The 12,474-nt window shown below is 42.5% G+C and overlaps 1 protein-coding gene and 1 long non-coding RNA gene across 3 annotated transcripts in view; one reads left to right on the forward strand and one right to left on the reverse strand.

The window, feature by feature from the left end:
- LOC106807680 overlaps window positions 1-11,637 on the reverse strand; it is a 16,662-nt gene extending 5,025 nt beyond the window's left edge. The window contains exons 1-2 of the long non-coding RNA XR_001393694.1: window positions 10,450-11,637; window positions 8,903-8,904 (exon numbers count right to left, since the gene is read on the reverse strand). This is a non-coding gene — a long non-coding RNA (uncharacterized LOC106807680). The remainder of the gene's footprint in view (window positions 1-8,902; window positions 8,905-10,449) is intronic.
- Window positions 104-6,654, forward strand: LOC106807678 (3-oxo-5-alpha-steroid 4-dehydrogenase 1-like). 2 transcript variants are annotated; one of them, XM_014810099.1, is made up of 5 exons: window positions 104-677; window positions 3,274-3,440; window positions 4,429-4,530; window positions 5,467-5,617; window positions 5,989-6,654. In XM_014810099.1, exons 1-5 carry the CDS (start codon window positions 352-354, stop codon window positions 6,053-6,055), a joined length of 813 nt encoding a protein of 270 aa, XP_014665585.1. In that variant the 5' UTR covers window positions 104-351; the 3' UTR covers window positions 6,056-6,654. The 2 variants fall into 2 exon arrangements, with proteins under 2 accessions (XP_014665585.1, XP_014665584.1); XM_014810098.1 differs by lacking the exon at window positions 3,274-3,440 and adding an exon at window positions 3,518-3,687.
- Window positions 11,638-12,474: the final 837 nt, after the last annotated feature.

The raw sequence follows: 12,474 nt of genomic DNA on the forward strand, positions 1-12,474 counted from the left end.
GTGGTATTATCCTGAGTGTGGGAAGGAGTGGGGAAGGGGCACTGCATGCAGTTTGAGATCAGCGATGTGCGTGCGCTGCGGTGGTTTCTGGGATAGCCTAGACCTAGGGGTGTTTGAGCGATGGAAATAAGTGCTCACCGAGTCTTTATCGATAGATAATCTATGCAATGACGGCCAATTCGTTCAGCCGACATCGCGTGATAGAGGTTCAAGTTCTACCCTATCAGTGCGAAATTAACTGCTAAAATCTAACCCGCAATTTGGCGTGTGCGTTGGATCTCTGCGCCTCACGTCAAGAAATCAGCGCTAGTGCACAAAACGGCCAATAAGCGGCAGTTCGAGCAGTGAATCATGATCATGGCAGCTTCCAGTGATTCAGTTTTCCGAACCGGTCTTCACAACTTGCTTGGAATTACGGAGATACAGTTGTTAGAATGGATGACATTTATTGAAATAATCATTTCTGTCATATTAATCCCTACATTGAAGGCAATAGCTCCGCCATATGGAAGGCATGGCGGCAGCAAATGGGGTCCGACGTTGCCAGCGAAACTGGGATGGTTTGTACAGGAACTTCCCAGCTTTGCTTTTCCTGTTTGGTACCTGTATTACGTAAACGCGATGCCGAGGGTCAATGTGGTGCTGCTCATGATGCTTGCGATACACTATTTCCAAAGGTAGGATCACTGCTAACCTTAGTGCGGAGAATTTTGTCTTACTAAAACTACATTTTAGGGAAACTGCAGCTCATAGAGTCTATCACTCTATGTCCCCCAGGGGGCCATCGGAGGCCCAAGGATAGAGAACATGGGTCCCAATAAAACCAATGTGCCTAACCCTAACCCTAACCATATCCCTAACCTATTATATTGATATAATATTATATTTATATTGATGTAAATGACATTGGTTTTATTGGGACCCATGTTCTCTATCCTTGAACCCTATCGGCCGGTACCCTGGGTACGGTTCGATATATCGGAACGTACCCTGGTAACTATCTGATATGGTTAGGGAGTAGGCGTAGGCGACTCCCTAGACTCGTTAGTGGAGTAGGCGAAGTACGGTCTGTCATATTAGATAGTACCAAGGTACCGGTACGTACCGATATATCGAACCGTACCCAGGGTACCCTCCGATAGTACCCTGGGGGACATAGAGCATCATAGACCCTTTCAGCGAAACTGCATGCTTTATTCAGTCTTCTGAATCTAATTACGTAACATAGTATTTAGTAGTATTTATTATTATTACTATAGTACTGCGGGTGTGAGCATTAAGATTGTGCTTGTCTTATCATAATGTTATTGGCTATCATAGCTTGTCTTCGTATATGCCTCAGCCTGGGTAATGCGGCGTTCACACAGTGCCGATTATGGCTTCCGTTTGAGATCAGACAGCGCTACGACATGAAAAGTGGAAAAGTCGGATTACTATCCTCAATGATCTGGAATGTCCTATCATTGTCTGAACGCAGTCGTATACATTCGTAACAGAGTCCTATGGATTGGGAATGGTCCGGAGAGGTCGGCCAAGCACTCCCAACAGTTAGGTGCGTCCCGTAACATTCGGGAAACTCGGCCGATTTTGTCTAGTCGGATTACAATCGTGACTATGTCGTGACAGATTCTGCTGTACATATCGGATCAAAATCGTAACAATGTTCTGTGTTGTCTGGACGGTGTCCTGTGGATCGGGACGCTGTCGTGATGAACGGGCATGATCTGGAGAAATCCATCATTGTCATCGTCTTCCGTCAGCGTCGGTTCACTGTCGTGTCACTGTCTGATCTCTGTCGGATTGCATTTGGGAGAATCGGGACGCTGTCGGGACAGATTTGGTAGTTTTTTACCTTGCGAAAGATACAAATCGGATCAGAATCGGATTGAGAACTGGAGAATCGGGACGAATTCGCCTGGAAACGGCTGAATCGGGACGCTTCCTGAACAATATGTGATTGTTGTCGTGATTAAATAAATATTTTTACAAATTTTTAATAAAGTTTAAATTTTCCGCCACGAATCACAGGATCTTGATCAGACTTTTGATAAATTTTAATCGGGAAATTTCCCTATCAAGGACGGCAGTAAAAATCCTGAATGTGTGACTGGTGCCTAACAGCTCATATTATAGGTATAAGCAAGGGGTCGCATCAAGGATCAACTGGAACTGCTCTGCGAGTCGATCATTTTATCATTTTTCTTTCAGACCGCAGAAAACTTTGATAGCAATTCCATACACACTAATTTAATTATAATCTGTAGCAACTTTTATCCCCAACCAGCGTGGCATCAAAACAAACATATGCTTGGTAACTGGTATATATATATATATATATATATATATATATATATGCTTGCATATGTTATATCACTATAGCAACCAGTCTCGATCAAGTCATCTTCAGTTGACCCAAATTTGTAGTGACTTATTTCTGTGGTATGTGGTCACAATGATAGTGTGTGTTTACTATGGACCTAAACTAGGTCGGATCTGACTGGTTTTGTCTAGAATCCTAAATGATCAGCGATGGTAACAGATGGGGTTGCGCATCTAAAGCGCAACTGCTCAGTTTTGACAATGTGTTATTGCTTACTGGTGACCCTTTCGAAAAATGCTCTCCGGGACTGCACTCCAATAATTAAACACAAGTAGAATGTAGGAAAAGTTATAGTAAGATGGGAAAAAAGTGTGGCGAGGTCCTGTTGCAAAAGGGTAGAGAAGGAGGAGGGGGTGAGAAATCCAGAGAAGGAATTGAAAGGGTAAACATGGAAGAGTGGGAAAACTAGAATAAGAGGAGGAGCAAAAGGATAGTGGAGATTAGCTGAGGTAGGTAAGGTGGAGAGGAAGAAATGAGTAGGCGATGTGAACTGTCGAGGAAGATGAAAAAAGGGTGTACATATCGCTTCAAATTTTCAAAATCTGTTTTTATTACGAATGTGTCATGACTCGCTAGGTCTGTTTGTAATGATTATGGGTAATGCATCAACAAGAGAATTTCCTTGCACCCTCTATATTCAAGTGTAGCTAAATCTACATAAAGTACCATATGGCAATTGGCTATGTCAGCATTATTTGTTTTAAGTGGGAATGGGATGGGTTTACGTGTGTACAGCATCTGTAGTATCACCATCTAGAATTTGATTTATTAGTATACAGCAAAGGAAACATATATATATGCAGATGAGAAACTGAATTTTTTATAAACTGCAATTCTCTAACTATCTGTAATTTTTTCAGATTTGTTAGGTTTTTTACGGTTTTGTGTTTCAGAACCTTTATCTACCCTTTTTTTATAAGAGGAGGTAAGCCTACGCCAATTATAACATTTGCATCTGCATTTATATTCTGCTTGTACAACGGATACCTCCAAGGCAGCTATCATGGAAAGTACGCAAAGTATCACACCTACATACTGTTCCATCCTAGGTTCCCACTCGGTAAGTGGCTATCTGGTATAACGACACTAACAATTTCTCTGTATGATTTGCCAATTCTTTTCTTTTTAACATTTTAGAACTTTTTTCTATCCGGCATTGATGAAGAGAGGTTCATCACCACTACCTGTGTTTTCCTTCACGTTGGCGATCACATTTTGTACCTACAATGGCTACCTACAGAGCTGTTTCATTGCTAAATTTGCTAAATATGATAACGGTGTACTATTTCATCCAAGGTTTACCCTTGGTAAGTGCAATTTCACTGCAGGCTGTTTGTTGTTTTTAAAAGTAGTTTATAGTGATAGCTTGGTGATTTATAGGGCGGAGGAAATCGGTGTTGTTTTTAGATAGGTTGCTGTAGGTGATGAAATTTATTATGTGGTGATGGTTTCATTACTGTAGCTCATAGGGTTCATGTCCTCCAGGGTACTGTCGGAACGTACCCTGGGTACGGTCTGGTATACCGGTACGTACCCTGGTCACTATTTGATATGGTTAGGGTTAGGGAGTAGGCGACGGACATAGACCCCCTCAGCCTTACTGTAATATACACCTGTATTCGCGATTGTTAATGTAGTAGTTTATCCTGTACGTTTTATAACAGTTATTGCCATTTCAAAATATTGATTGAAAATAACTTGTGTGGTTTTTCGATTATGGACTCTTACTCAATGCTGTTATGTATTGCCGTAGCAAGATGCCTTTTTATTGAGTCTAGCTTATTTATGTGTGATGCTCAAAATTTCAGGCCCTTTGGTATAACTTAAAGAAACCAATAAGAACAAAATTTAACAAAGCCAATTACACTATTCATATACGAGTTATCCCCAAACTTCTTGAGCAAGAGCGGTGTCAATGAGATTTTGATAGATATGCTTGTCCACGTACTGGACTCTGTGAAAACCACGAATGCTTGACAAAGCTCGGCCGAAAATGTCTACTGTGAGATGGATTTCCCTGCCTGACATTGTGTGCCTTTATTTTCCAGGAATCCTGATGTTCTTTGTTGGCATGCTCATTAACATCCACTCCGATCACATACTGAGGAACCTGAGAAAGCCAGGAGAACTGATTTATAGAATACCAAATGGTGAGCACTGAGCTATATATATGTGAGCATGGCTGTACACTTAGGTTCACATGCTCTTGCATACATTACCAGAGTAGATTAGCAACAAGTACAGTTTGAGAGTAAATCTATTTCTATTGTCAAGTCTTGATAATATTTTCATATTATAATCGCTTTTGAAATAAGCTCATTAATACATTTTCATGCGCAATCTAGCTGGTTGGTTTTAATAATACATACTGTGAGTCTTGAATGTGTGTGCATGCCAGCTTGTATGTGGGTGCACATGCAAGCTTGTATGGGTGTGCACATGCAAGCTTGTATGGGTGTGCACATGCAAGCTTGTATGGGTGTGCACATGCAAGCTTGTATGAGTGCACATGCAAGCTTGTATGGGTGTGCACATGCAAGCTTGTATGGGTGTGCACATGCAAGCTTGTATGGGTGTGCACATGCAAGCTTGTATGTGTGTGTGCATGCCAGCTTGTATGGGTGTGTGCATGCCAGCTTGTATATGTGTATGCATGCCAGCTTGCATGTGTGTGCGCATGCCAGCTTCTGTGTGTGCTGTGTATCTTCGTATGTGACTTACACGATATCAGTCAGTCTCATAGTATTGCTTTTTTGCATGTGGAGATAAATCATAAGATTAAATAATCAATTGAGGAAAATGCTCACACTCAGACTTTGTTCCTTTCAATGACATCACTCCTCACCTGATGAACAAGTGATGTTTCTGTCGCTATCACATGAGATTGGTCGTTCGGTGCATACGTTCTGTTAACACATCGTCCCATACTTCATACCTGACGGCACAGCGTCGTTGCCGCCGACTAACATTTGTATCTTGGGGGGGCTAAATCCGTTCACAAATGCATCCCTGACTCTGACCTCTCTGTGACATGACATGGGTGGCGAGGCATGCTCATGCGGGAGACTTCTTATTAATACTTTCAGGCGGAATGTTTGAGTACGTGTCCTGTGCAAACTTCTTTGGAGAGGTGGTCGAGTGGAGCGGCTACGCGCTTATCTGTTGGTCACTGCCTGCGCTCGCCTTCCTGCTGTTTGTCCTCGTTAACCTGGGCGCACGCAGCTGGCATCACCACAGGTACATATACGAAGTGACACCGTACCCGGAAAGGATCGTTGGTTTGACGCTATCCGGCTTGCTCAGCAGCTACCAGTATCGTGTAGATTCAATAAAAAAATTGCAAAAAAACACATTTCTGGTGGCTTTTGAAGTTTCTTATTGTCGCCTTGGTAAACGATCTACCGTAGAAATTGTCAGGATAATTGAGTTCTGTTCTGGTATATATAGTCAAATATATCTAAATAAAATGAAGCAATTAATTTTTTACAAGGTGCACAAGCTTAAATTTGCACACAATGTTTTTCTATGCTCAAATTTTGATAAAAAAAACTTCTTTTACTAAAAAACTATTAATATAGATGTTCTAAATGGAATTTCTTTGTCCACAGAAGCTACATAGCAAAGTTTGAGGACTATCCGAAGAACCGAAAAGCTTTAATACCATTCATTTTCTGATGAATGTTAGACGAGTATTTTGTATTTACTCAGAGCTCATCAACATCAAGAGCATAGTAGTATTTTTAGGAGTTTCCATAGCAACCATAATTTTGTTCATGTAACCAAATAAACCTGTTCGTCAAACCGTCTATAAATAACGAAAATAATCAAACTTTCCCTTAATTTTTGAGCAATGCAAAATTACTATGTGGTAGGTCATTATTTGCCGAGTGTAGCGGAGAATTTCCCGAGTATTTGTGCACTTCTAGCCAGACTCAAGGACATGGCAGGGAAAAGCGAATGATTCCATTATTGGATCTAAACTGGGTTAATTGTTACTCAACTGTGAAGATTGGAAACGTACAGCTCACGTTTCGTCGGAGGCGAGGGAGGCGAAGGAAGCTTACGTTTCGCAGGAGGCGAAGGAGGCTTACGTTTCGCAGGAGGCTGTACGTTACCAATCTTCACGGTTGAGTAACAATTAACCCAATTAGATCTATTAGTCTACCAACCGAATGAACTTATTTAATGATTCCATTATTGCAATTATTGCTGAATATTAGTGAGGCCCTAGCTACGTGCATAAAGTTAGAAAATAAGCTGAAATTACAACCTGATTTTTAGTTTTTGCCATTGCTCTCTCGATAGATGATGAGTTCTTGTTATTTATTGCCAAATGATCAAACCTGGGCTCTTTAGTGTAGAACCACGGTGACCCTAATTGGGTACATCTTTTGTAACCAAACTGACAACGTGACGGAGTCGGTATTTGTTAGCAGATAGCGTTTCAGCTTGATTTTGCTTGCTGTACACTGAGGTAGCAACTATATAGAGATTTGAAGGGCCTGGATTATTCTGGCTCTCCACCCCAAACCAAATTATGCATTGACACAATCACTCGGGCAGAGATGCCAACCACTACGATTTATCCGTATTTTATACGAATTTCTATTCCTTTTGCACCACTACGACCAGTTTGTATCAAACTACGAATTTCACTGTGATCGAAAAAAAATATTTTTGTCATTTTTTCTCAATTTATTGTCATTATTGACCCTCAGAATGCAGGAAATTGCATCTCAGAATCAAACATTTTTCCGGGGGTCATGCCGGACCCCCTAGCAAACTCGGGTCACTACGTGACCCTTGAACTACTAATTTGATGGCCAGAAACTACAGATTGCTTCAAATATGTGTTGGCATCTCTGCTCAGGAGACCACTCACTTGAACGACCTGTAGCTGTTACACAGTTTTTGTAAGGTAGTTGTGCTGTGTGTAAATATATATATGTCTAAGTATATTAAATATCTAGGTGATGTACTGGAAAATGTTTATAAATTATGAGAGTTTATTGCACGTTTTTGGCATAAAAAGTGAGTTTTATCCGCACCGACTTCATTACTGAACTCCTCTATGATAGGGAAGTTACCTGCGTGGCTACGATGGTTTGAAGTATATTAAACTTTTGGCACTGGACTTTTTATCTGTTTTCAAAAATTTCTCGCAACAAATGACAGAAATCAGGAGAATGATACAGTTATGTGTGTTTATACCTGTACCATAGAATTATATAAAGGCACTCACTAGGCCTGACTAGTATATTATTTCTATAACCTGAACTATGCCTGCAGCATATGAGTTCAGCTGACTTGCTGACGTTGCTGTATTGACTGGACGATCTGCAGCCGGATATACGCGCGAAGCGCGAACAGCGCCACCTGTGGTGCCATTTCAGACAACTCGCTGCCCTATATTTAGAATACTTTCACGAGGCCATTCTTGGTATAGGATAAAGCCGTATAATCGGTCAATTGAGCAGTTCTGGCCATTGCAGAAGCCTTTCGACTCTGCACGTAGGGCGAGAATAAATCCAAATACTCGTTTTTGTTGCTTTGTGGCTCGGCGCGCGTGCTTTTCGTCTAGAAAAATAATTTTCCCTTTTCGCTGATTTATGCCCTGACATTAATTTGGAAGTTATCGCCACCCATAGATGGCGCAACGAGTCCATCTACGTACCATTTTCAAGTTTTTAAAAAAAAAACGCTCGGCTGCATGACCTAGACTGCCGCGCGGTGCACAGTTCGACACGCTAGCGTAACTCACTTCAGTGTAGCCAACGATAGTTGGCTGAGTGAAGGTCGGTAGCCGTCTAGCCCTGCTCGTCACTGCCGCATGAACTTTTCGCATCCATCTTATCGCTCCAATCTGATGTTCTGATGTTTGCCATTATGATTATGACGATGTTCAGTTTGTTTAGACTGAGACTAGCGGCACATTAAGACTGGTATTACATTCCACACCTACGGCTACGAATACGTTAGTATTAGCTATCAAGTACTGACTAGTAGCTGTGTGTAATATCTTACTACACAGTACTTCACTAGTGATACTAACAGAGTACATGTTACCAAATAATTTACTTAGGCTAGTTTACTACTACTAGTAGTAGTAGTTACTACTTAAAGTTACCTAGTACTAGTACTAGTAACTACCAGGACCACGCACGAGCTAAAAATAGTAATAGGTAATAGGTAAATAAATGACTGAAACAGGTCTGTTGAGCTAGTGAATTCAAACTTAATCTAAATAATGGACGAAGCCGCTGAATGCCGGTATTATATTCGATATAATATGTAAAATTTATATTTGATTGTAAATGACCATATGGTTTTAATTCCCCATGCCATGAGCATATGGGGCCTCATAATAATTTGGGAGCCATGTTCTCTATCAGCCCGTTGGAAACAGCAGCTAGCTGCGCAAGTACGAGTAACTACTACGACTAGCAGAAACGTCTCCCTTATGTTGGCGTAGGGTTAGAATATACCAGCCACTGAGGCTTTATACGGTACGACACCACGGACAGCTTGGAAGCGGTTTCGAATAAATAAGTAAGAATGCTGGAGAACGTAAATAGCGAAAAGTCTAAGTATTAAACCTGAACATGAAAATTGTTAAGTGTTTCTAGTATGAGGCCTAACCCATGCTGTATTCAGAGAAGGTTTTGTCGGAGGTGCAAGAGGCTATATATGGACTAGGCAGCTTGCGCTCCCAACCTCGATTTAGTCCCAATTAGTGACTAAGCCTAAGCCGAGAGGTGGCGAGAGAGTGCGCAGTGGGCATATGGCTATTAAAGGCGGGCGCAGGGCGGCGCACTGCTTTCCACTACGCCCGTAAGCGACCTCCGCCATTGGAAGCGTATGCCAAACAACGTTGGCAGCCGTTGGGGCGCGCAGAGCGCCGGTTAGGTGTTTCCTGATTCTGACAACCCGGCCAGGCCGGCCGTTTCCAATTAGCTGCCTGAAGGAGATGGGGCAGGTTCCCCGAATAGTCCAGAATTTCGACCGATTCTTTCTGTGATTTCGCCGTGACACCCAGCTCGGTTACGAACAGATATTACTCGTTTTACAGTTTTTGATAACAAAGTGAACACTGGCCAGTCCCAACAATCCCTACCGCTCTGTGTCCCCCAACTAAAATTGGCGGACTGGTTCGTGGGCACGCTCGATGGATGCCGTGCGGCCCGACCCAATTGATTCGGCGCAGCGTATCCCCATAGCTGCCCAGCGCCTTGGTCAGTACCCCTGTCGTAGGAGCGTTACGCCCGCGGTCGCGTGCGAGCTATGCCGCGGAAATTGGCGGCGCAAGATCTGCGCTTATAGCGCTTGGGATCAACACCTCCTTTCGGCAACGCTTCTCTAGTATCCCGTCTCATCTGGATGTGATCAACTTTACTACGTACTTTGAGTACGTGTTCTGTGCAAACTTCTTTGGTGAGGTGGTATAGCGGAGCCTGTGAGCCCGTGTAATAGGCACGTGTTATTGTATAGTGTGTCCAAGTTCGTTTGTACGACAGATACGTGTGCTATTGCACTTAAGCCACAGACAGTATAATGCTATAACCACAGAATTAATTACTACGGTTACTGTATTCTTTAATAATCAACATCATATTGACGATTACATACAATACATAGGTGGCTACGCAGGCCAGTAAGCAAATACGCGTTACGAGTAAGTCGTATCTTACGACCTAGGAGTAGCAGGCGGTCCTCAGTCAGGCGGCGGCGTCCGGCGGCAACGGTAGTAGCGAGCAGCAGGTGCTGACAGCGTCGTGAACTGTCTCTGCCTTTTTGTCGAAACTGTTCGGTATTTATGCAACTGGAGGAATGCTTGGTCCAAGTGTCCTCAAGGCCTTATTGCATGCGATGGTGAAATCCTGTGTCCTTCTCCAGAATTTTATGGACAACTGAAGGTGAGAGACTTCTTTCTCTAGCGTGAGAACGGCAGCAGAAGCTTCTAGAAGTCCTTGGGAATCGCGGCAGTTTGATTCATGTTCTCATAGTTCACATTTGTCGGCGGCGTTCGTTGTTTGTTCTTTATTAGTCGGCATGCGACATCAAACTGTGACGTGCTAAAGTGTCACTATGTTTCTTTCAGCCTTGTGTAGGTGATTACTTTCTCTTTCTGTCGTCACATATTTTCTCTTCTTTTGTTGTGCCACGCGCGCGCCACGCGCCCGGCGTGTGCGGCTAGTGACGAGAGCAGGTGTCCTTCGCTTGTTGCCTTGGCTGTTACTAAAATAATCTATGACGTGATCTGCTTACGTTAAACGACCCGTGTCGCTAAGTTCTATACTAGGTTAAATAATTCGACATCTACGTCATTACACTGGTTGAGTGGAGCGGCTACGCGCTTATCTGTTGGTCACTGCCTGCGCTCCCCTTCCTGCTGTTTGTCCTCATTAACCTTGGCGCACGCAGCTGGCATCACCACAGGTACGTATACGAATTGACACCGTACCCGGAAAGGATCGTTGGTTTGACGCTATCCGGCTTGCTCAGCAGTTACCAGTATCGTGTAGATTCAAGAAAAAAATTGCAAAAAAAAAACACATTTCTGGTGGCTTTTTAAGTTCCTTATTGTCGCCTTGGTAAACGATCTACCGTAGAAATTGTCAGGATAATTGAGTTCTGTTCTGGTATATATAGTCAAATATATGTTAAATAAAATGGAGCAATGCATTTTTTACAAGGTGCACAAGCTTAAATTTGCACACAATGTTTTTCTATGCTCAAATTGTGGGAAAAAACTTACTCTAACAGTGGTAATCGGAAATGTGCGCAAGGAATGTATATATGATTGAATTCTTAGGGCTTATAATGTAATATCTGTCGTTCGTTAACTTTAGTAAATTTAATTTAGGTGCCACATCTACGAGCTATATATGGCAATATTTCGGATAATACGAATTATATTATCGTATGGATGTAACAGGTTGCTGCAAGTCTCTACTTTACATTTGTTTATCAGCAAATGAATATGCACGGATTAATTTATTATAGAGTTCCCATAAAAATTGATGGTTTATTTTGTGTTACCATTGACAGAGCCAACAAGATTATTGCTCTATTTTATGTACCCTGCAGATTCCATTATTTGGATTTAGCGAGACCAGTTTAAAGGTTGAGCAAGTTCAAGAAAGCCCAGAATGTAAAATGTGCACTGATTATTGTATTACTCAATCAACGTGCCACAACATTTACTTTTTGTACTATATATTGAAATGAGGAATAATTAAATATTTACCTTCATTCTATCATGACATTGCTGAAGTCTGTTTGTAAATACAACTATCATATACAGTAATTACAGCACGTATTTTATATAGCCATGGTGTGGCCTTTACTAATAGATTATTGTTTAGTCTAAATTTAATATTTTAAAATATTGCTACAACTTGCACCTCAGAGTTTAACATTTCACCATATATACACCTGCTCTTCAAGTTTCAGTATAACGTGTATTTTATTGTCTTGTCATGTTATTCGCTAAAGCTGTCCGTTAAATGGCTGCCATCACAGAAATGAATAAGAAATTCTAAGAACGCTAAAGGCCCCCGCACACGCCGAAGGCGCGGACCGTGTGCGGGCTGGCGTACTCCGTTGGCGCGCGCGAACAAAATATCGTATTTGATTTTTCTGGCTCTGCGCCATTGGCGCGCATCGTGTGCCGTTGGCGCGCGCGAACAAAATATCTGTCGTGTTCTGGCTCTATCGGCTCTGGCTCTATCTATCGTAGATTTTTCTGGCTCAGCGCCGTTGGCGCGCGCCGGAAGCCCATTACCGCCAAAACCTTCCTATTTTAATCGTGCTTAAAATGTATTTTAAGCGCGATTAAAAACCACTGTTCTGATTGGCTGGAATTCAATCGCGCTTAAAATCTAAGGAGGAGGGAGAGAAGCTGGTGGAGAAGGAGGAAGGGAGAAGGAGGGGGAGAAGGGAGCTGGTGGAGGAGGAGGGGGAAAAGCTGGTGGAGAAGGAGGAAGGGAAGGAGGGGGAGAAGGGAGCTGGTGGAGGAGGAGGGGGAAAAGCTGGTGGAGAAGGAGGAAGGGAAGGAGGGGGAGAAGGGAGCTGGTGGAGGAGGAGGGGGAAAA

Source organism: Priapulus caudatus, unplaced genomic scaffold (assembly GCF_000485595.1).
Source record: "Priapulus caudatus unplaced genomic scaffold, Priapulus_caudatus-5.0.1 Scaffold228, whole genome shotgun sequence".
NCBI lineage: Eukaryota > Metazoa > Priapulida > Priapulimorpha > Priapulimorphida > Priapulidae > Priapulus > Priapulus caudatus.